Source organism: Octodon degus, unplaced genomic scaffold (assembly GCF_000260255.1).
Source record: "Octodon degus isolate 3935 unplaced genomic scaffold, OctDeg1.0 scaffold00012, whole genome shotgun sequence".
Lineage (NCBI taxonomy): Eukaryota > Metazoa > Chordata > Mammalia > Rodentia > Octodontidae > Octodon > Octodon degus.
The window spans coordinates 20,161,433-20,186,708 of NW_004524588.1; the positions used below are offsets into that span (position 1 = coordinate 20,161,433).

Consider the following 25,276-nt stretch of genomic DNA (forward strand, 5'->3'; position numbering starts at 1 on the left):
TTTTATATTTTTTCCATAATTTTATTGAGAAATAAATAGCAATGAGATGGTTGCAAATCAAATTGGTAGGACAGTTCCAATAATCAATCTCAGTTTTAAAACAAAATGTAACTCTCCCTGAGATAATATCATGTCGAGAAATCAGGAAAACCTACCAAGGTGTACTGACCAGCACATACTATTCACAACGCACCCAAATTATTAAGAGCCCTCCTACAGTAAGAACCACACCAGACGCCCTAATGTTTCTAAGTGGCCCTTGCAGGCACCACAGGATCCTCCTCCTCTCCTCCTCCTCTCCTCCTCCTCTTCTTCCTTTTTCATATAATCTTTCCCCTTAGACCTGACTCTGTATTTTCTACCATATGGTCTAAAACATTTAGGAAAACCTCATATAAAAATCACAAAAAGGAAGTATTTACCTGATCAAGGGACACCTGGAGCTTGTTGGATTCCTTAAGGGAGTCTTGAATAAGCGCACTGCTTGCTTTAGTCTGATTCAGGGATTCAATCAATTCCTTATTCTCCAAAATATTGCCCTGAGACGTGGCAAGGGCCTGGAACAAAGATTGACGAGCAACAGAACTGCTGATGAGCATGTTAAAACAGCAACTAGAGGAAGTCTATTCCAACGGCCATTCTTCAGATGACGTTTATGGAAACTTATGCTATTTTAGAAAACTTCCAACATTTTTTGCCTTCTCATATCAAATGATATATCAAATGAAATAATATATAGCAAAGAGAATGTTAGTTACAATTGTTTGTCTTAAATATAAATGGCTAAGATCTTATATTCAAATTGTTACCTAGTTGTTTTGGTTTAAATTTTGTTTTAGGATATTAGTATGCTTTGGAAAAAAATATTATGAAAGTACTATGAATTTTTCAAAAACAGTGTTATTTATATTATTTTGTATTTATTAAAGAAAACTAATATAAAAATATACTGCATCAATTTTACCTCTAAAAGAGATTCCTCTAGCTTGGCTAGTTGTATTTTTTTATCTTCTTCCTGTTGTAATAGTTTTGTTTTCTGTTCCTCTAAATCAGGTTTCTCATGCTGAATGGTTAAAGCCAAAAGCTTAAAAAAAACAAAGTAAGGTAATTCTATCACTAAGGTTCAAAATAAAACATTCATTAGAACAGATCTTACGTTTGAGCAAATACTACAAGTCTTATAACACTGTTACCTCAATTAATATTTCCTAATTAGACATGACACAGCTTCACAATTATATCTCATAAAAATAAATAAACTGAATGGTCTAACTCACCAATCAAATGTTTTATAGAAAAGCTGTAAGATTATATCATTTATATACCAATATGTGATATTTAATCTCAGTTAAATTTTTAAACTACAGAACTAATATATCTATTAATAAGTATTTACATTCAAAGTACAAAGACATATTACTTAAAAATATGTTAGCAAGGCCCGGCCAAACAGCTCAGCAGATTAAAGCGCCTGCAAGCAGGTGCAGGGGCCGGGCTTCAATCTGCCGGGCCGACCCCGCCCCTGGGACACACTGATACAGTGATCAAGACTGGGTGTGGTCAGTAATCCCAGCTCTTGGGAGGCTCTCTCAGATCACTACGAGTCTGATCTAGTAGTGAGACCCTAAACACTCTGTAGACTCTTCCCTAAAATACAAAAAAAAAAAAAAAGTCATCAAAACTAAAATGAGGTTTCACTTCAACTAGAATGGTTACAATTCAAAAGACAATAAGAATGGACAAAGATGGAGAAAAAGTGAAACACTTCTACACTGGCAGAGGGAGAGCAAAACAAAAGGGCTCTTTGCAAAGCTTGTCTCTCAAATTGTTGAGCACACAGTTACCACGGGAAAGGGGAAGGTGGTGCACAGCTGCAACTCCAGCACTCAGGAGGCTGAGCCAGGAGAACAGGCACACATCTGGGGCCAGTCGGCCACCGAGGAAATTCCAGACTGGCCTGAACTACAGAGCAAGACCCTGCCTCAACAAACAAACAAATCTGCTAAACTGTCAAAAATGCTCAAACTGTTAACTTTGAAAATCAAAATAGAAGATGACACTAGTATAAAATATATAATTCCAAATCTTCCGTATTGCTTTTCCTTAAAATAAGACCCACATAGCTCCTTTCCGAAGTCATTGGAGAGCTATTAGAAGTCATTTTGCTAATTTCTGAATGACTGTTACACTGTTTTATTTACAAAAACCATCATCAAGTCAATTAAAAGATACTGTTTATAAAAATGTGCTCGGTGAGTCCTAGCCCTGTGGTGTACTAAGAAAACATTAGTTTGAAGGAATAATTTCTCAAATTACAATAAAATAAAAATTGCAGCAAACATAATGTCATCAAAAAATATCTATTGTTAGATTGGCTAAAAAAAGTGATACTGAAATAAAAGTCAACTGACATCTTTTAAGAAGGAAAAAACAAGCAGATGTATATGTAAAAGTCTGGACATGAAAAAAATCATTTTGAAATTCATGCAACCATATTACACAACAATGAGCTCTATGTAGATGCACAGATTGCAGTGATTAAAAAAACAAAAAAACTGCCAGGAATCAAAAACCTTCAACTATCTAAATAAGTCAATCAACTCTAACTTCTACAAACTTCTTTTCCAAATTAAAAAATAAAGCAGCACCTCTTGGTCTTTATGAACAATCTCTTGATTCTAGCAGAGTTGACAGACATAACACTAAAAGTTATAGTTGTATTAGAAGAAGCAACAATTTGATGCTGGCACCCAATATCCATATTTAAACCAACGATATGTATCTGTATATACAAAATAGGATAGACATACAGCTTACTCTTAATTCAATGAGAAGAAAGATTTGTACTAATAGTGCTTGGACAGGATATCATGTCTGCATCTTCTACTATGAATAACTACTACAAAGACAACAACATGCAATGTATTTATTATCGTAACTGTCCTACTAACCCGTTTTGAAACTGTCTCATTATTTCTCAATATAATTAATAAAAAAAATTGAAAAATAAAATAAAATAAACCAATGATAAAATAAGCCTAAACTGTTTATTCACAAGTACATTCTCAAACTCCCAAACTCAAGTAGCCATCAACTTAACAAACTATCTTTCTATTCAAAATGTCTAACAGGTACACAAAACTAAAATATATATGTATAAAAAATATATATATATGTATATATCACACACACACACATATATATATATTAAATAAACTATGACTTTCTTTATATACCTGGCCCCGTAATCCGCTTCTTGTTGTAGTAAAATTAACCTCAGTAACAATGGAAGCTGCGTCTGGTGGAATAAATGGATTTGGGTTTCTTGTTGATAAGAAAAGGCGGAATTCTTCATTGTAGTCAATAATTTTGTCACCTATTTGTACCACATAACGTGGCCCTATTTGAAAAGGAAAACACACAATTAGCCTGTATCTTTTTAATTTTGCTACATAATATTCAACAATATAAGCTTCAATTACTTCTAATTGAATAGGCTTGCTAAGATGGTCCAAAACACAGCAAAAGTTACCTTACCAGAGATAGTGTTAGGCAGAATGCTCTTATAAATCAGCACTTATATAAGCAAGAATAAATAATATTCATTAATAGACCCAGGGATATTGAAGCATTATGGCAATGTCTAATTATATTCAGAATAGCTTTAATATCAGCTGTATTTTATAAACTACATGTTTTTAAAATACTTGACTAAAAATGATAATAGAAATTCCCAATTATATGCTATTCTCTAAGTTTCTATTTCTTAATCCTAGTTAAAAAGTACTTAAGATATAATACTTGAAGACATGGCAAAAATCTAACTGTAAAGAAACCCCATTATCAACAAAATGAAAGGTACCCTATAGACAGAAAAAAAAATTGTGAGCTGTTTATCAGATACAGTTAGTCTGCAAAATTTTTTTTTTTTTTTTTGGTGGAACCGGGGATTGAACTCAGGTCCTTGAGCTTGCCAGGGGAAGCACTTATTCCACTGAGCCATCTTCCCGGCCCCAATCTGCAAAATTTATGAAAAATTCCTAACAACTCAATAGCACCAAAACAGCATGTTTTTAAAAAATGAGAAAAGGATATTAACAGACATTGCTCCAAAGAAGATATTTTAAAAAATCATAATATTCTGAATGATTTTTACTGACAAAAACCACTTTCATTATATTATATATCATTTAGGTATAGTTAATTATTGATACACTGTATTTAATGAAGTTAAATAAACTGTATCTAAATCCTGCCACACAAATGACCAAATAAATGCACACTGCCCAAGGAGCTACCCAACAGCTCATTAAGGATGAATGTCTGTCTTCACAGCCACTAAATAAAAAAGAACCAACATACAAATATTCTCTTGGCCTAGCAGCAGCATCATATGGAAACCTGGAAATAGCTTCTTATCGTGTCCAAAAACAAGGATTTGAAGGGCAGCCCCTCCTAGAGGTAGCTCTGGAGGTGAGGTAAGCTAAGCACTTGCCACTCAGTCCTACATTTGGTTCCTACATCTTTCAGGCACCTCCAATTAAAGAGATCTATAAATAATTCCACAGACTGCCAAAGCCAATCCAAGGCTATAGCCATCTACTAAACACAAGTAAAATTTCCAACATCTATAGCACTGGGTAATTTGTGCAACTGGTACACTGCAAGGAGCATGCCTGGCTGCAAAGCAGGCCACTCTGTGACCGAATCAAACAACCGGTACAGGGCTTCACAGGTCGGAGCTACTCAGTTAGCTTAGGCTGTCTCACCTCAGAACTATGGACAATTTCTGTTGGAAAAATTATTTTCAGTCAGAAGACAGTACATCATTTTAAGATGTTCCCAGCATATACCCTCAGATCTCTCTAGACACTGCTAAATGTCCCCTGAGGGGAAAACGCTCCTGAGAGAGACGCACTGTCAACTGGTCTTCAGGCCACAAAGTCACACTCATACAGAGAACTACGTACTAAAAAGGGGTACAGCAACTGATCACAAGTATGACCTTGTCTTTTAACAACGTAAGCTTCACGTACACCAATTCCTCAAAATAAATGTAGTATTACGTGTTGCAACATATACAATAAAAAAGTAGAAAGATGCTGAGTAGAAAAGCTAAACCAAAAAGCTAGGCAGTCTGGCAACTGAGACACTTACCTTGAGCAACTAGATCTCTTCTCAGCAAGGGGTACAGTACAGGTTCTACACCATCCATCTCTTGTATAATAAGAGTCTTCCCAAAACGTACTGCCAACTCAAGAGCTGTCATAAAGTTGCTATCCTATGAGGATAGGAAAGATACATATTAACTCCTCTATTATCTTAGCATTTTCAAAGATCCTTAAAGATGATCAATGAAGGTTTTAATTGAATAGCCTATTTAAACACATAACATATATAGATAGATAGATATTATATAATTCAAATTACATTGATGATTTTCTCTAGCTGTACTTGATAAATTTTTTTTTAAAAATCTTTAAAATGTCAATGTAAATAGATGTATAAAAGAATTTTATAACTTTTCTAATGTGGTGAAAACAGAAATCCAAATAAGACCTATTCTCTAAACCAATTTTTAAGGGTAGATTACAGTATTATTATAGTGTGGACAGCATATCTCTAGAACTTTTTCACAATGTACACAGAGAACCTCTATACCATTGAATAGCAACTCTTGATTTCCCTCACCACTGAAAACCTTTAATCTTCCACTATAGTTGCAAACTATAATAGAACAGAGTATCAAATTCTACCTCCAATAAATACCCAAGTATTTATAAGATCTAATTTGCTTAAGTTCCAAGTCAAACACTGAATGCAGGGAAAAAGGCAAGATAACTTTTCTTGTTGTGACAGGCTAGGCAAAATTCTACGACCAGTGAAAAATGTTGGGCTTTCTGGCCAGTGAGAGAGCAGTTTTACATATTACTCCAGGCCTCCAACTAAGATACTTTTAAAATGAGATTCAAGTGCATTGATGTGCTACATAACATCTCAGTCAGCAATGGACCACATATACAATAGTGGCTCAACAGGACTAAAACAAAGCTAAGAAATTTCTCCAGATTACTGAAATTGTAGCTGTAATATGCCACAATGTATTATTCCCACATCTGTGGTAAGGCTGAAATAAACACAACAACTGAGCTTTTGTGATTTTCCAATCTAGGTTAATAACTCTTACTCCAATACCACCTTATATCATTATCAGAGCTGAGTTTAAATCATGCATTTGTCTCTTTAACTTATTAGTGTCATATTCTTAAGAGCAGAAGCTGTGATGAGTTCATGCATTATTAAATTCCTAGGGGTTATGTCAGCATCTAGCACCACGCAAATGTGCTCATCCTTCCTTCACCAGTTGGAAAACTGAATCTTGGAGTTACATTTCTTCCCCAAATCCCACACCAGTAAGCTATGGGACTCAGTGTGGAATATATGCCTTCTGATTACAGGGCTAGGCTTACTTCACTGTAAGTTTCTATTCTTAGCTGGAATCTAAGTTATAAGCACACATACTTGCTGGTTAATAACCTCCAAATGTGAGTCTTTCAAATGGGTCTTCAGCCATTCTGTAGCTTGGGAAGAAGGATCTATAAGAAATGGGCACACTCGACTCTAGTTTGAGAAAAAGAAAGATAAAGTTATCTAAAGGATTAAGTTTTCATTTAAATGTTAATAAATTTATAAAAACTATTTTTAAATTACTAAACGGAGTTTTCTCCATGGCTCTGGGCAACACAAATATACACCACAAGGAGGAAACAAAGGTAGAGTTCATGCGGGGGCCAGAAGCCACCTTCGCACAGACAACTGCCTCAGTCTTGTCTGCAGCCACAGCAGGCAACTCCTAGCAGGCCTCCCCCAGGGACCTCACTTCACGACCTTTACACAGCAGCGCCACTGTCCCACCAAAAAGATGCATGATGCCGACCACAACGGCGTGGCCCAGTGCACACCTGCTGAAGTGTCACCATGAGTTTTCAGTCTAATTGTATGCTAATCTTTAACAATATGTCAAAAATTTCACAATTCTGCTAGGTTTTGCCTGTCGGAGTAATTATTTTAAAATTACAAAGTTCTTACCCATGATTTCAAGCCAATGATCTGATGCAGTTAAAAAAAAAAAAGATTGTAATGTTTCAAAAACCTGTTTTTAGCAAAGAAAATAAGCTTAACAAATTCAAAGAGTATTTACAAGTTTACGTTCACCTCATTTATACATTTCCAGAGAGATTTAGACAAAACTTCTATGGTACAATTTTATCAACATGATCTATGATTAAATGTACATTTAACAAATTATAACAGACTCAGAACTGTTTTCATTCATGCATTAACTGACTCTTTCATTCACACAGGCATTCACTCATTCATTCACCACATGGTAAGTAACTACAGACTGAATACTAGGGTTACAGAAATTAGTAAGATATGTTCCCTTACCCTCAGGGACTTCACATCCAATAAAGAAGCAAAAATGAAAATCCCATTAGCATGAAGCGCACAAAACACCACAGAAGGAGGACAGGGAGAATTAGGGTAGGCCACTAGACAATAATTCAAGTCATATTCAGCCAAAGAACAATAAAAGATTAGCTTGATAAGGAGGTGAAAGGGTATCTCAGGGAAGACCAAGATCCTGAAGGAGAGAAAAATAAAAGCCTGGAATATGTAGAGAACATCCAGAAGCTTGGCGCGCCTGCACAGAAACACATGGGGGCAAAAGCGACACGTCCAAAACAGCACAGTGATCTGAAATCTGACAGCGGGAAGTGTCCGCACTGTGTATGAGGATAATGAAACGTCAGTACTAAGAGGGTAATAAAATACATCAAGTGAGGTAAAATCATGATCAGATTATTTGGAAAGGTCATGCCAACAGAAAAGGAACGGATCCTGTGAGCAAGTATACTATATTTATCAAGTGATAAAATAATGAAGGCTGAAATGGAGCCACCAGCAGTAGATGTAGCTAAAGCAGAGACGTGTTTTGAGATACGTGAGAAATACATTTAATAAGTCTAGATGAATAATAATTAGCTAAGTAAAGAATTAGAAACAGTGAGATTGACTTAAAGATATGTAACTTGCACTCCTAAGCCAAGATTATGGTAGTAGCGCCAGTGGTCAGGAATGAAAGAGAAACAGCAGCAGGAGCAGGTTAGGAGGCAGGGAAGAGCTTCGCAGCAGAGAGCTTCCCTGCCTGTCTCGTAGATCCCGCTCAAGGCACTTTTTTCTTTTTTTTCTGGAGGCAAGGTCTTGCTGTGTAGGGTAGACTGGCCCTGCACTCACTTATGTGGTCCAGGCTGGCCCTGAATGCATGGCGATCCTCCTGCCTCAGCCTCTTGAGTGCCAGGATTACAGGTGTGTGACATCACACCCAGCTTGCAATGTACTTTGGATGGGGTTATTAATCACTGCCTCTGTACCCAAAAGCTAAGCAGATGATACATGCCAACTAAACAGAAGCCTTTTGGAGATTGACATATACGCGAGGAATAGTGGGATGACACGTCTCTTTCTTCTCATGTCTGGGTCTTTTCATCCCTTCCTCCCAGTTCCTACAAGCTTTCTACTCTCCACTATCCACAGAGTTGCCCAATTAAAAAATCATATAATTTATCACCCAGAAAGAACACTTCAGAAAGTAAAGGAAGCTATCAATTACATCAGGCAAAGTGTGAAGAAACCATAGCCCAAGGGAGGCAAGCACAGGATATCTACGGTCAAATTTTCCTGCTCCTCAGAGCCACAGGCCACACAAGCTTCTGCTAACATAAAAGTAACTTTCCTCAGAAGGCAAACTTCAGGTGAGGGTGTGGTTGGCTCCTCACCCAGGCAACGCATGAACTTGGTTAGCTCAACCTAATCATAAAAAACTTCAAGTGTCTTTGGAGGAAGAGTACAAAGATACAGAAATACTTTCGAACACAAAGGGCTTTTTCTTGGTATCAGTTTCATTAAATAATTCCAGACCTTGGCTGGGAAAGCTTTCATTGAGAGGACAGTCTCAAAAAGTTTTAATATACTTACTGGAGAATTTTTATGAACCGCAGAATCAAAAATGCATCTTATTTGTCATGCCTGCCATCTCCCTCAGAGGAGCCTTCTCAGAAACTAGAGTATGTCTTAGCAACTTGATTTCTCACATAGCGTACAGCGTGCTGATGAACAATCAGCCCGTGCCATCCAATCAGCACAGCCTTACTACAACTTAGCTAAGTCTAGCCTGCCTTAGGATGGAGATGCAATGCTGATCAAATGGCAAATTCACTTCTACAGATTAACTAATTGCCCTACAAGAACTTCACAAATAATTTTTGTTGTCTCATTTAGCGTGTATATCGTATCTAAAAGAAACATGGTAATATTAAACACAAAGTAAACACAAGTACATCATTAATTTCAAAGGCAATTTCCCTATACTCATTATGCAGAAAACTCAAAATATAAAAGTGTTTTCTATTAATATCAGTAAAAAATATAAATTAGTCTGACAAAATGTTTTCTAAGGGCTTAGCCCCTATTATAGAAAAGAATTCTTAACCTAGCATTTTCTTAGATCTACAAAAAAATTCACTCTTCATTTAAGATAGGAAGGCGGCTACTACCCCTGTGGAAGGGCTAACCAACATGGCAGAAGTCTACAGCTCAATACATTGAGCTGATCTGCACTCACACAGGCTACCAGGCTTATACTTACACTACAAAAAACAACGACGGAAAGTGCAAAAAACAAACTGAAGATCAGGCAAAAATTAGATTAGCATATGACAAAATAATTCAATTTGTTGGAGCAACTTCTCTATGAGTAAAACATCAAAGAAATAGGCCTATATGGGACTAGGTGATTATGTCTAGTAACATAAAGTCAGTCATCCAGGAGTGAGCAGCGCCCCAAACATAAATTTACTACTGAGTTAACGCTAGCTAAAGAACAATATCTAATGGGCCTCCCTCCTTTGAGAATGTGCACCACGGACTAGAGGAATGGCATGTGGGCATAAAGAAGCGCTGCACAGAGGGAAGACAGTGCCAGCATCGCGATGCCAGGTCCCGAGACGGAAGGCAAGCGGCTCACTCTAGCAAGGCGCACACACTGTCTTTGAGTCCTCTAGCAGAAAGGACAGGCATGTCAACGGTTAAAATCAAAGATGTCTTTGTATTCATGGCTATGAATTTGGTTTTCAAAATCGATAACGTCACACTATTTTCCACTTTATGAAAACACACGGCTGGGTATGCATGTGGCAGCACTGGCGAGGCTACGGAAGAGGGACCGCCATAGTTTTGCGGCCACCTGGGCTATGAGGTGAGTTCAGAACCAGCTCCAAGTACAAAGCAAGGCCCGTAACCTCCTGTGCCCCCCACCAAAGCAAAGAAAAAAACATGCAGTACATGCAATTTTCTAAATGCATGCAGTCATCTCTTACAACTCAAAATGTATGTTCACTTTGTATAAATTTGTCTTATACAATATAAGGGTTATATACTGAAGGACACATATAACCAAATGGGTCAGCTACATCTAATATATTAAAATAACTGTTAGGAAGTCAAATTTAAAATATTTTACAATCCAAAAATGCCATTTTAGTTAATATTTTTATGTTAACAAGAAATAAAATATGTATTTACTAGCTGAATCGTAAATGAATTTTCATTACAAAAGTATTTTCACTTTTCTGTAATCATGAAAAGAACAAAAATCTAAGAATTTACAGAACAAGGTTCCTGCAGGAAACCTGAAATTTCTGGGAAAATTTACTCAATTACCTGCAATATAACAAGAGCATTTTCTAGGGAAAGGTCATCCGACGGCAGGCCTTCACTTTTCCAAATCAGCTGCTCACTTTCAGTACAAAGAAATCTCCTCAGATCAAATTCTGAAAAGATAAGGGCATCAGCAACATTTTACTACAGTGATCCTACAATCGATGAAGAAACGGGAATAAACCTAAAATATCCTCAAGTGAAAATTCTATGACAAACCCTAACCCTAAACCCATGCATCGCTTACTCAAGCTCAAGGGTAGAAAGTTAAAAAAAAAAAAAAAAAAGGTCAGTGAGGCAGAACTCAGTTAACTCTCATTTCTTCTCACTGAGTGCTTCACATAGTAATGCTGTGCAGGTGAAACAATTCCCAAGAGAGTTTAGAATTAAACCTAGTCATAGGAAATTGCTATAACATTATAATGTTCAGGTGTAGTATCAAAAAAATTAAGTGATCTGTTTTTGGTAATTTCTAGAAATACAAGCTCTCACTAGCGAAGCAATTTCCAAATTGTGTGAGCCTGCCAAATTTAAAGTGGCTACAGTATCTCTGTAACTGACAGAGAATTTTCACCATTTAAATAAAGTAAAGTAACATTGGTCAAGGGTGACTTTTAATATACTGAAATTTCAAATTCACAAATAACTAACTCTCAAGACCAGCCAACGTGGTCCACTCTTCCAAGCAGGCTTTCCTCAGGCTCTCAGGCGCAGCCGAAAGGTATGTAATGAATGCAGCGGCGAGTTGAGCTCGTTTAGGAAGCGTAGCTAACTCCTCCGTTATCTCTGCAACCTGGGGAAAGGGAGAGGGTGCATAAGACTAGGGTCTGTGACGGAAGAAAACGAGGCACAGAGTTTCGTCTATACTCAGTAACACCTTACAGTGGTCAATATTTAAAGGAACAAAACATGAGACTTTGAGGTGATTTTTTTAAGTATGAAATACTAATATATTTGTAGAAATAAACACTTTGTCATTAGCAGTTCCCAATGATTATAGTAAGTGAAAGCTTTCATCCTGACCACTAAATTAAGTGTTGTGCATTTGTCATTGTGAAACAAAATTAAAACACATGTTATAAAGAAAGGCACGAAACAAACAGGGAAGTTCATTCCTGAAAACCTCAGTGCAGGTAAAGCGAAAGATGAAACCGAAAGGCAGTGATACTGAAGCAAAAAGAGAGAAGTACAGCTGACTGCAGACAGACTGTGCAAGAGCTTCCGCGCACGTCAAAGAATTTTCCATTGCAAGCTGTCTTGCAAACCCGACAGCAGAGCAAGCAGTGAGGAGAACACTCACTTGAGCCCACACATGAGGGACGGACTTAGTCAAGGGTCAGATGAGGGGGAGACAAGTCAGGACAGCAAGATGACAAAAGGAAAGGCTGGCATCGAGGAGGGAGACAACTGTGAAGAGTACTTGGAAATGGGCGTTAACACACAGGAAGGCTCGGAGACAACACTCGAGTCTTTAGTTCTGGAAAAGCTCGAGGAAACAAAAGGCCAGCGAGTGAAGGAGGAGGCGCGCCAGGAGCAACAGGAAGTCCGCCCAGACGGCTGGCACGCGCTGCTGCGGGACAACCACGCCGGAAGTGCACCTGGGACACTAATCAAGCTCTGCAGTCCAGAAATGCACCACGGTTACCATCACGTTACCGTCGCGGCGCGGGGCTAGGACGAGCAGGGCTGGGCCCCAGCTTTAGGAGACGCCGCATAGGAAGGGAACACCGAGGATGATCCGCACTGCTGGGCTAGCAGAGAGTGGAACTCACTTAAAAAAATGGCAGAGGGACTAAATGAGACTAACAAAGTTGAACTAATCGAACATTGTAAGAAATAAAGGGACCTCAGGCTTGCAGTTTAAAATTACTATCCTCATAAAGGTAAATTAAACAATCTTTAAGGAGTAGCAAATTTCTATTCATTTCTCCCCGTCGCTATCCTTTCCCTTGAAAGCAGACAACTAAAAAGGGAATCAACAAGTCGCTGTGCTAAACACATCCATAGGAAGACGCACATCCTCAGGGCCGACTTATTACTGGCCTCCTGGATTGAGATCAACTGTCCAAAACCAGCTGCGAGGGAACAGGCATCTGTCTCCTCTGCGAAGGCAGCAAGAACCTCGCACCGCGACCTCCGTCCCACAGACGCCCGCCCCGCGACTTCCACCCAACACACCTGCGCCTTCCACCGCTTGTGTTCTCGGTCCAGCTGATTGATCAGCACTTCTGCGGCTCTGATCGTTTCCTGTGCTTTGCTGACTTCCGCTTCAAGCTTGGCAGCTTCTGACGTCCTGCTCTGAAATCTATAACATTAATGTTTAATTACAATTAAAATAAATAACTATTCATTGAAATTTTCTTTGAGTAGTTACTATTTTATAGCTAAATTTAATTAAGAGTGCTGATATTTGTGTACAACATATCACTCATCAAACACACAAATGTTTCAACACACGAAGTATACCATTCTCCACCTCAAAAAACTGAACAAGGCTTCCACAGCCCACTATATTATTTCAAATTTCTCAATATGGCAACAAGGCTGTACTTTAAGACTGATGCATTCTACCTCCCTGGTGCCATTCCAGTCCTGCCAAAGCCTGGTCAGCACCTGAAGCTGTTACGCTGTATGAAAATATCCTAGCCTTTATCTTCTGCTAGCTTCTGGATGGTCCATTTACTAGAATAGCTTCCAATAATTCAATATTCACTACTTAGCCAAAGCCACCTACTAAAACTATAAGATTTCAAAATTCACTCAAATATCTATTCCATTACATATAATCACCCCTAGATGACTTATTTGCTAAAGCTCATATCTCTATATTTAAATTATCTTCTGTCAAAATATTTGTAGAGTTTCATTAAATATAACGGTAACATTCTACATGATTAGTCAACAAACAGATAAGTGGTTATAATATGCCCATAACTGTACCAAAACTTTTGTAAAAGCATCTGAATTCTTATAACAAAGGTTCAAAATAAGTTTTATATTTCTCGTAATACAGATCCAGAACATTAGACTAGAGATTTTTGTGAGGTCTGAGGCAATTTCATGCACGTTATAGTACATTTTTATTTCTTCTCCGTCCTTCGCTTTTCTGTCGTAGGCATAAGACTCTCGAACTGAGACGACCGATACAGCAGCCTCGTTACATGTGGCTACTGAATTAAGAATAGAGCCGAGGAGTAGCTCCGCAGCCCAGCACCTGCACTGCGACACAAGGTCCTAAGTTTGATTCCCGCTATGCCAAATTAATGAATCAAGAATAAAATTTAAAATTCCTCCATCATAGTGCACAAATTACAGGTACTCAGCAGCCTTTGCAACTGTCCGCTGCCCTATCAAACGGCACACACAGAATCCAGCGACCGCCGCACTAAGCTCCAGCAATGGTGCCGCACTCCAGAGCCAGAAAGCGACAGCACCGCTTTCCTGCGCATGGTCTGTAACAAACACTTCCATCCACTCTGAGAGTGCACTGTATTTTAAACAACGTCAAAAATCTTCATTTTGTAAAATTAGAGTTTAAATTGATAGATTAAGTTCATGCTCAATTCCCTTCCCCTGTGGGAGGCAAACAAGACTGCCACTCAAGGCTGAGACCAGGTCAGCCTTAATTAAGGAGCATTCTTTCTTGAGAATGACATGGAATGGAAAATGCCACTCTGTTATACTTAAAAGTTAATTCCAAAGGATTGTGTAAAATCATTTCAAAATATTGTAAACTATAGATAAGGAGAGGAACTTTATGGGGCTAAATGAATCTAGAATCTAATTCTGGATTAGTCATTTACTTGCTATTAAACCTTAGAGAAAACCTCTCTGTCATAAAAAGTTCTAATACACAAAATAGTGACATACATCTAACACAGAAAGTGAAACAATAACTAGAGCTGGAATTGGAACATGGGTACCACACACTAATGGATCAATAAATGTGAAAATTAGCTCAGTATTAAGTATTATGTACAAGCATATGACACAAACAGTAATATATTTACTTCCTTTATGGCCATCTGATAATATTTAGAAGAAAATAATGTAATTTCTTTCCTATATTTCTAATATAAAAATTGTTCAGGAATATTAAAAATACAGCTAAAGCGGGCCAGCTAGATAGCTCAGTAGACTAAAGTGTCTGTTTAGGCAGATGCAGGGACGAGAGTTCGATCCCTGGCATGCCGTGCCCATACCAGCCCCAGCCCCACCCCTGGGGTGCACTGAGGCAGTGACTAAGACTGGAAGTGGTGGCCTATAATCCCAGTGCTTGGGAGGCTGAAAACAGGAGGATCACTAGGAGTCTGAGCTGTGCACTGAGATCCTATAGACCCTGTATCAAATACATAGAAATCTATATATAATACAGTTAAAGCAATACAGTTTTGGGGTTCTTTTGGCTTTTTTCCTATAAATACTTCTCAACAGACGAAAACATTATCTTTCTCTCTATGTGCACATATGCTTAAATGTATGTAATATATATAACATATATATATATATGTGTGTGTGTGTGTCTGTATAGTCATAATGTTTATAGACAAAAAAGATACACATATATCACGAATGAAAAAGAACTGTTTCCTGAAATTAGAGGGAAAAAAATCATAGTGTTGGGCTGATAAATTTCTTTCTTGATACAGTAATTCTCTCTTCCATAACACAAAGGAAATCTATCACCTCAAAAAAATCTCCAGGGTCAGGGATACACTCAGTGGTGTAGCACCTATGTGGCAAGCGCGAGGTCCTGAAATTGAAACCCAGTACAAAAAAAAAAAAGAAAAATTTGTAGCTCATGAAAATGTCTCATAAAACTGAAACAAATCATAACATGTAAGTTATACTTGGTTACATATTCTTGAGCTTTCTAATTTTTCATATCAAAGAAAATGTTCCATATTAATAATAACTTCCCTATCAGTAAATTTATCCTATATAGTTATCACAAGGACACATAAGTATATGAAAGACTTGACTATCAATCATCTTCACAAATTATTTTTGCGCTTGAGTATATTAGCGTGAAAAAAATTTTCAGCACTGTGCAGACAATTTAAAAGTAGAGAAATTTTTCGAAATCAAAATATGCCCTGGGAACATTACAGAGCAGGTGGCAAGGGCACAATTTAGTATAAAGAGTCTAAACTACAATGTACAGTGGAATGTGAAATATGAACACTCGCAGCGCTGACTCGTTCTATTCAGTTCATCTTGCTCAACTGTCTCACTATCCTTTAGGGAATATACGTCCCCATGGCCCACAGATGGAGAAAAAAGATTTCTGTTCTTACCAAAAAACTGATTGATAAAGCAGTACTTTCCTTCCAAGCTTTAGAATGGTATATCACAAAAAGTAAAATAGTAATCACAACTAAGATTTTCCAAAATAATTAGCTGGGGCATACGTTTCAAATACTGAAGTCACATTTCAAACTTACTTCTCTTTAAGTTCAGAAACCTTTTGGCCAACAGAATTAAGAAGATCTTCAAGTTTCCTTTTTCTGTCTTCAGTTTTCTTCAAATTCCTAAGATATAATTCAGTATTATAAAAGTCATTCTATTTTTTCCAAATATAATCTTGCAGTAAATACATGACAGTGACAGGACCATCAGTAGTTCAAAACTCTAACACTTTTTCTTCAAATTTAATGTGAGAATCAATATTAAATTAGAAGGGCCTGCAAGGGAGATGGCTCAGTAGAATAAGCACAAGGGCCTAAATTCAATCCCCAGTTCCACCAAAAAAAAAAGGGGGGGGGCCTCCTGTCATCTAACCTAGACCCTTCCAGGAATCCATTTTTTAAAAAATTTGTACACATAGACTTCTGGATAAAAATGGCACACTGCACATATTCACTGATATTCTTTCCTTTCCAAAACCTATTAAAGTAAATCAATGAAATGAAATATACAAGAGAAACAAAAGAGAAAGATACAGCAAGGTTAAAATTTCAATAAAATTTTGAAAAGTAATAATTGACAAACCAGAACACAAACAGCCAACAGCAGAATGCCTGCAGGAGTAAGTACTAAAAGAATTCCAAAATGCTCAGCAAATGCGAACAGGTACATCTGAAGGTATGACAAAGTCGATGTGAAGACCTACTTAACAGCTGGCACTAAGAAGTGCTGGACTCCAAACGCCCTGCCCCAGCAGAAGCAGACTCTGCCCTAGGCCAACCCAGAATGCGCCAGGTGCATCCTTCTCCCCATCCAACTCCGGTCCCTCTATGCACGTCCTACACGGAAGATTCGAGGATCCTTTCAGAGCAAGATGAATGATGCCCTCCCTAAAAAGTACCCCAAATATGAAGGGGTTGCTGTCAAAGAGCTGGGCCACACTTAGCCAGCGACACAGGCCAGTGAGCCCGTACCTCACACTGAGAGCTTCTGGTCAGATTTCCAGTATTTCATAAGAAATTACTACCAGCCAAAAATCAGAATGTCAAGAAAGCACATAAATATAGAATGAATTATTAAAGCCAGGAGCAAAAGGATATTGCTTAAATCCTGAGAGAGATAAAGAAGATCTTTCATATGAAAAATAAGATGATGTTACTTTTTTTTAATGTATTTAGTACAGGGTCTACAGGGTCTCACTACATAGGTTGGACTCCTAGTGATCCTCCTGTTTCCAGCCCCCCAAGTGCTGGGATTACAGGCGTGCTCCACCACGCCCAGTCCCAATCACCATCTGAGCGCATCCCCCAGGCAGGACCAGCAGGGCGCGTGGGGGATCAAACCCCAGCCCTGCATCTGCCTAATGCTTTAATCTGCTGAGCTATCTGTCTGGCCCAATGTTACTTTCTTAAAAAATAACAAAATTTAAAGAAAACAGAACTTTGGAAAACTGAACTTTAACAAAAACAGAACAATCTAGCGGTAGGAAGATAGAGTTGAAGATGGGAGGCCTAGGCCAGACGACATGGAGAGCGGGCCTGCTGCACACACTCCCGGGCAGGACAGCACTGCACACGGACACATTTCCTCCCAGAGGGGTGGCTTTTACCGTCTTGCACAAACTAGCAGAACTCTGAAATTATTAGGGCAGATATAAAAACCATTTAGAAGGTTGGGGTTCGAGTACTCTGACAGAAGACTAATACGAGTCTATGACAACAATGAAGCCCACACTCCCGTCTGCCAGCCCAGAGCCAAGCTCTCACTTCGGGGTCCCGACAGAGCCAGGATGTTCCAGCACACCCCACCGTACCGGCCTGGCGCACAAATTCACCAATCTATGGTGATAGGTAAGAGGAAAACAAAGGCAGGGGACATCTTGGAAAGGTCACGCTCTTTTCAAGGAGATGCGCTTGCTTTCAAAAGTGGCTCACTGGAAAGAACTATGCTTTCTTGCAATCCTGCATCATCCTGTCTGAGAAGAAGTTCAGCAACCGCCTGTGTGGAAGGAGCTATTAACTTGCGAATAAACTGACAACGTCAAAATGGGGGAAGAGCGTGAGGTCCTGGACAGCCTCATGCTGTACACCAAAAACCAACCTGAAAACACCTCTTCTGGGGCCTGCTATTCATAATATTGCTCAGTTTTTAGAGCCATTTTGAGGGGTGATGCATGCATTTTTGAACTATATTATTAGACGTGCAAGATCTCAAAACACTGTCCAGCCCTTTATTCTTAGGAAGCTGTTGTGAAGGATGTATTCCAGAAAAACAGTAGCTAAACTAAGAAAAAAATTAAGAATTCATAATAAAAGGACACAATACAGAAAAGAGAGTATTATTCCTTCAGAATAATGACAACGAAAGCCTCTGGTTAACCACTGTAGGCAGCAAGCCCAAGGAAGAACTGACCCAGATCAGAACAGGATGGCGACGGGACTAACTCACGTCAGTCAGCACAGGAGGGCAAAGGCTTTAGGACAAGTAAAGACTACAGAACGCAATAGCCAAACATACCCGGAGGTTCTTCAGGGAAACGTCAGAAAGTGCACAATCGAGAACATGACTGCTTTGGGGGATTTTTTTTTTTCTTTTGTGGCACTAGAGATCAAACCCAGGAGCACCCTGTCCTAGAGCCACATCCCTGGCCCCTCATTATTTTGAGACAGGTTCTGCTAAGCTGCTGCAGTGGTTGACAGACTGTGTCACCTGAAAAGTTGAATTCAGTGGCTCAGCAGAGAGCCAGCCTCCTTACTTGTGAGCATCCCCACCTGTGCAAGAGGAGCGGGCCACTGTGGTCCTACACCCCGACCAGGAGCCTGCCTAGAATGTAAGGAAGGGAGAGAGGCTGGCAGGAGGCCCGAGCTGCCGCCCTGCCTTTGCTGCGCGCTGCCCTCTGCCCTCTGCCATGTGTAGCTCTGCCTTGGAGCCAGCCAAGTATAGACGAAAACTTGCACTAACTATGAGCTAAATAAACCTTTCTTTCCTTCATTTTGGGTGTCAGGCATTTTGTCCCAGCAAAGAAAGAACAGTAGCCGAGACAGCTGCCCAAGCTGGTCATAAATCCTCCTTTCTCCTGCCTTAGTCCCCTGAGAGCTGGCACTCCAGGCTTGGACTGCCTGCCACTCCCAGCAGACACTGGATCTTAAATTCTAAAAAAATTGTATCAGTACATGCTTGCAACACATAATGATTACATGTGCTGTGGGGCTGTGTACACAATACAGATTAGTCCTTTTTAATCCCCTTCACCTTCGCCTCCTTCTCTCCACCTTCCTCTACTTCCCTTTTGCATGGAAGGCCTATCTCCCTGTTTTGTACTACCTTTTATTTTGCCTTTAATTTACCTATATTTTGGGTTTCTCATGTAACAGAAATCATGATTTTAAGCCTGTGTGTCTGATTTATTTCACTTAACACTATTGTCTCAAGGTGCATCAGTTTTCGTACAAATAACTCAAATTTATCCATCCTTATGACAGAGTAGTACTCCACTGTGTTGAAATACCACATTTTCTTTAACCATTCCTCTGCTGATGGACCCATGGGCTGCACCAGGATTAGCTACGAAGAGCTGTAGTACAAAGCGACAGTAAGAAAAACAGGGTGATGCTAACCACTTGCATCCTCGAGCTTCGGTAGCACAATTTATCTTCCTACCCGCCAGACATCGTTTTGGAAAATATATCCCAAACATTTCTAGAACCCAGATGATGAGACAAATATAAAAGCCTTAAATTTCAAGCCTTCTTTCTATATTTTACTGCTTTTCTTTATAAACCCTTGTCTTTATAAACTTACCCTTCCAACAACGTAACTACAGCGGAATGAAAAAACTGGCCCTGTCATTCATCTCCTGCTGATCCCCTTATTTTGTGTATGTTTAATTTTTAATTTTTATCACTTTAAGTTTTAAAAGCAGCAGTTACCTTTTAAATAGAAAAACAAACACTGTACAGTACTAATGCTGTAAGAAACTCAGCATGCTACTAATAATGTTTGGACAGGACATCCTGTCCGCCTCTTGTACTATGGATAACCACTAAGAAGATAACAAGGTACAATGTATTAATTATTGAAACTGTCCTATTAATCAGTTTTGAAACTGTCTCATTGCTATTGGTTTCTCAATGAAATAAAATAAAAATGAAAGAAACTCAGCATGCTGATAAAACTAACTATGAACCTGTGCGCATTTCCCAGCTCACTTACACCTGCAATCCCGCCTGCTCAGTCTCCAGGGGCTGGATCCGCTCCAACACGTGGGAATACTGCACGTTGGCTTTCACCCAGGCAGCCAGAGGCGCCGCTGCGGTACTGGCGCGCTTCGCATTCTAAAAATTTCAGAAGAAATTATCCAATCTTCTGACTTACTTTCAAATAAATGCAAAATTCATATATTTTAGTTAGGCATTTATTAGAAAACATAATGCAAATCATGAAATTTTTGGTTTATAACTAAAATTAAGTATAGTAAATTGCTAATCTAAGAGAAATATATACTCTCACCTTTAGCTTAAAAATAAATCTTTAGAACCACATAGAATTTTTAATGCAAAGATGCCCCATCACACTTACTCTTTTAATCCCACATACTTGTGCCATCCGTAACCATGTTCAAGAATGAATTCTTTATTTTCTATGCATGGAACATATTTTATTACATAAGAGCAACTCTGAAGTCATTGCCAGTGATTTCAAAATGATACACAAAGCATTCTGAATAAAGGCTCTAAAAATACTAAAGTCATGGAATTTAAAACTGTACACTAAAATTTGATACAACTATCTTAATACCAATATCTGTTTACCTATTATATGACAAATATACGAGAAAAGTTAGAAGTTAAAAAAATGATAAATTATGAATTTAACATTGACTGATGATCCTAAGATTTAAAAATTAACAGGATAATAAATAACTTTCTGCTACCTGGATTCTACTTTACTTAATTCTGCTCATGAATGTTGTCCAACAACAAAAACTAGAGAGTTTTGGGGTTTGGGGTTTTGTTTTTTGGGTTTTTTTTTTTTTTGTAATTTTAGGTGATTTTTAATAACTGATAAATCGACCAGGCATCACAAACTAACATGTAGAATAATACAGAGTAGAAAAAAAGAAACTTAGGATACAGCTGTTACAAATTACCTTTGGATCAAAAGAGCCTTTATTTTTAAAAAGCAGCTCTTCAACACTCTCCCTTATTTCCTTGGGGATGTTCCGTGCATCAAAGGTTGCAATGTCTTCTCTCACACCTCTTTTGGCCAGGAAACTAAAATTAAAACATATTAATTCAAAATGGTCTAATAAAAGTAAGTATTTCTTTTTTAAAATCTTTTATCTACTTATTTGGTACAAGGTCTCACTACACAGCTCAGACTCCTCGTGATCCTCCTTTCGCAGCCTCCGCAGACTTTCGCCTTGCCTGGTCTGGGCGGCTGGCCCAGGGCGCCCGGGCTCCAGGGCCAGCACGGCATGCTGTACTGGGGATCTCACCTGGGCCACTGCACCTGCCAGGCAGGCACTTAGACCGCCGAGCAGACTCTACCCCCAATGTTAATATTTCTTGAAAAAATCAGTTTAACAGATTGATATAGTTAGTACATTTAATATAACTGTATTAGCTAATAAAATAAATGTACTGAAATTTAACTTTCTTAAAGCTACCATTCTTGCAGACAGGAAGGACAACTGTAGGAAGCCACAACACTCCAATAAGGCTCCGTGAACAGACCAGGACAAGCAGGCCGCTGCTGGGACGCCGCCACTCCCCTCGGGTTCTTCCTTGTGGACCACTGTGTACTCAGGGCCTAGGAAGACTTTTCTAAGGCTCTCTACAGTATTTCCTTACCCTGAGTCTCCTCTCCTATTACCAGATTTTTTTTAAATTCTGTATTATTATCCTAAAACCCAGCAGAGCGCAGAACTTGACATCAGCACAGACCGTAACGCCAGTCCGGCCATGAGAGGCCTGCCACAGGTCTCCGTTAGCTCATACTCAGGCCTTCTAGTTTCAACCTCTCACCTCACCGAGGGCCTGCTCATTTCTCCGTCTGCCTCTCTCTCCCCCACTTCTCTCTCTCTCCCTTTGCCTCCCTCTCCTCCTCCCCCACCTCGCTTTCTTCATCTCTCTTTGCTCCCCTTTTCTTCCCACCTCTCCCCTAAAAGCTCAAGACTAGATGGAGAGTAGTGAGTACATTTTCTTTAACAGGAACATCACAGTGTTCTTACTCCACAAAGAGCAAATGAATTATCAACTTGAATGAGATTCTAATGCATTGCTTCCTGCCTTTGACACTTTTAATAATAATATATGGAAGGAAAACAAAGACATATCATCACCGTATTTGATTACACAGAACATCTTGAAATTTCAGAGCACCATGTATGACTATGTATTTAGATAAAGATCAGTCTGATAAATACTAATAAAATATTAAAAACCATAAAGAGGGTGCATTCTTGCTAACGTAACGTCCACAAATTCAGACACTTGCCTTTTCATGCTCACCCAAGAAGTATCAAAGATGCCCATCAGCCTTAACACTCCTTCCAGAATGTCTCGGATTACATCCGGTGGCATCCGGAGCGAGCGAATTTCTGAAAGAGACTCCGGCTTGATGTTCCCAACGGCGAGTTTAGCTTCATTAACCAGAGGCTGAAACAGAAAAAAGCCACTTTACTCTGAAACTATGTATTTTTAAATATCAGTAACTATACATAACCTAACAGCATTATTTTATTCAAATAACCATAGTTACTAATATTGTCTTCAAATATCAGAATGCTCAAGTCGAGCAACTTAGCCTTTCTGCCCCCAAAACCGCAACATGTGAATCCAGTTTGTCTTGAGATAATCTGCACTTTTCCTTTGAGACAGTTTCGGGATTGACTTCCCACTGTCCTTGAATTCACTATGCAGCCCGAGCTGGCCTCGAACTCCCCCTGGGAAATGTGTGTCAGTGTCCAGAGCGCCAGGATTACAGCTGGTGCCAGCACACCTGGCTCAATTCGCCACCCTTAAGGGGCTCTTTACAGTTTACCACTAAACGGAAATTTCAGTCAAGTCTAGGAGGAAAAGGCTGAACAGTCTGCCTTTCTATCTATGGGACGTTTCTCCCTCTACAACCAGAGAACAACGATCACACGGAACAGAGTCTTTTCAGTTTCCATCAGCTAATCAACTTCCTTTCCCAGCAGGTTTTCTTTCTTCCTTTTCTTCTTACAAGTGATATCCTGGTTGAAACTCACCTTTGATAATACTGTAAGAAAATAACTCGAGTTACAGACAAGGCTTAGCTCCCACATTTCACTAGGAGGCAAAATAATAAATGGATGTTAGTATGTGGTTTCATTTTTTTTTTTCAACTTACCTGGACTTCCTTCAATTCATCATCAATTTTATTTTTTCTTTCTTCAATTTTATCAACTTCTTCTGCTATTTTATGCTTCAGTCGCTCAAGTTCTGTCTTTTGCTCGCTAGCATCCTATAGGAATATTTAAGTAGAATTTCAACAATTTTCATTTAAATAAAATGTCATTTAAAATAACATTTTCTATTAAAATACTGTAATACAGTATTTTATTGTATTTACAGTATTTTATGTCACAGAATCTGTGACATAAGAGCTTCTAAAATATTATACTAGAAACAAATGATACATTTTACTCTACTTAATCAGAAAGGCTTCTAAGCTTTGTTTTAATTTTGTCCACTAACAAAGTGAAATGTTATGTAAAATTCAGACAAGCCAAAAATGCATACTTCTTTAAATGATTATAACATATACCCTGGGGGTGCTGGGCCAGCACAGCAGGACCAGGGATTGAACCCGCCCCCCTGAGACTGCTTGAGGCGCTTTAACCTGCTGAGCTATTCGGCCAGCCCGAAGGAACATCAGTTTTATCCAGATGTTTCCAATCTACCTCCAACACTAATCCCTGACCCAACAAGCTGGGCTTTACTCCTTCCACTTACCTCAGACACCCTGCAGGTGAGCGCATCTGGAGCTTTTCTACGTCAACAGCTTTTCCACCTCCATACCTCCGCTAGCACTCAAGCGCGAAACTCCCTTTCTCTACATCCACATTTCTTTAAGGCCTAGCTCACATGGCCCTTTAGTAGTCTCCTTTTCCAATGAGAAGTTACATGCACTCTGAGTTTTTAAGAGCATTTAATCTATATTTTTCTTATGCAGCAAACAAAATCACAAGCTTTAGAGGTTGCACTTTGATGTTCAAAATGTTTCTCCAAGTATTTTTGAGAAACTACCTAACAGACCTAGCTGATACTTATTTTTTTTAATTTTTATTTGATACAGGGTCTCACTACGCAGCTCAATATCCTCCTGCCTCAGCCTCCCTACTGCTGGGTTTACAGGCGTGCACTACCACACCTGAAATGGCACAGAATGAGGTACCAAGGATCAAACCTGGGCCCTTGCGCTTGCCAGGCAGACACTTAGACTACTGAGCTACCACTCCAGCTGCCTAGCCGATATTTATAATTAAGCAAAATTATTGATTTATGAGGTGTACAGTCACACCTTTTCCAGGTCTCTGCTAGCTAATATGATTAGCTACTGCCCTAGGCACAGCCCCTCCGAAAAGAAGTGAGAAAAAAGAGCAGCACAACTCTCAGTGTATTACTGGTCGCACGCGACACTGGACATGCAAAGTGTGCGCTGTCTTTGCTTTATAAACATGTAATTGTCAACAGCGTAATCTTTTACACTCATTTTTGTTACTTCATATTATTTTTTGAAGGTAAGAAGCAACAGTTTTCTAACAATAAAAATCACTGGCTATTTTAAGTATTTATACTAATATGACCTAAAAATGCCTTAAGAAAAAATTATGCTTTTATAGGATGAAAAATTCTTTGACAAGTCATGTGTTACAGGTCCAATATCCTCTAATCTGAATTCTAGCATTTCCCTCTAGGTGTTTCCATAATTCCACAAAAAGGAAGTTACAGTGAGTGTCCTCTTTGGCGTCTGCTTTTCTTCTCTTAGCATGCAGTGTCTGAGACTTATTCCATGTTTTTATTCATTTAGCTAAAAGCCTTATAGTAGAATTCTGGATTAATGA

The 25,276-nt window shown here is 38.9% G+C and overlaps 1 protein-coding gene across 1 annotated transcript in view; it reads right to left on the reverse strand.

Annotated features, from left to right (window-relative positions):
* Dync2h1 (dynein cytoplasmic 2 heavy chain 1) overlaps nt 1–25,276 on the reverse strand; it is a 298,798-nt gene that overhangs the window by 149,498 nt on the left and 124,024 nt on the right. Inside the window, exons 55-67 of the mRNA XM_023709480.1 lie at nt 23,560–23,673; nt 22,684–22,844; nt 21,335–21,458; nt 20,398–20,519; nt 16,224–16,310; nt 12,958–13,084; nt 11,431–11,572; nt 10,783–10,892; nt 6,523–6,621; nt 5,158–5,281; nt 3,237–3,400; nt 965–1,084; nt 423–557 (exon numbers count right to left, since the gene is read on the reverse strand). Of these exons, the coding sequence (XP_023565248.1) occupies nt 423–557; nt 965–1,084; nt 3,237–3,400; nt 5,158–5,281; nt 6,523–6,621; nt 10,783–10,892; nt 11,431–11,572; nt 12,958–13,084; nt 16,224–16,310; nt 20,398–20,519; nt 21,335–21,458; nt 22,684–22,844; nt 23,560–23,673 (1,629 nt within the window). The remainder of the gene's footprint in view (nt 1–422; nt 558–964; nt 1,085–3,236; nt 3,401–5,157; nt 5,282–6,522; nt 6,622–10,782; nt 10,893–11,430; nt 11,573–12,957; nt 13,085–16,223; nt 16,311–20,397; nt 20,520–21,334; nt 21,459–22,683; nt 22,845–23,559; nt 23,674–25,276) is intronic.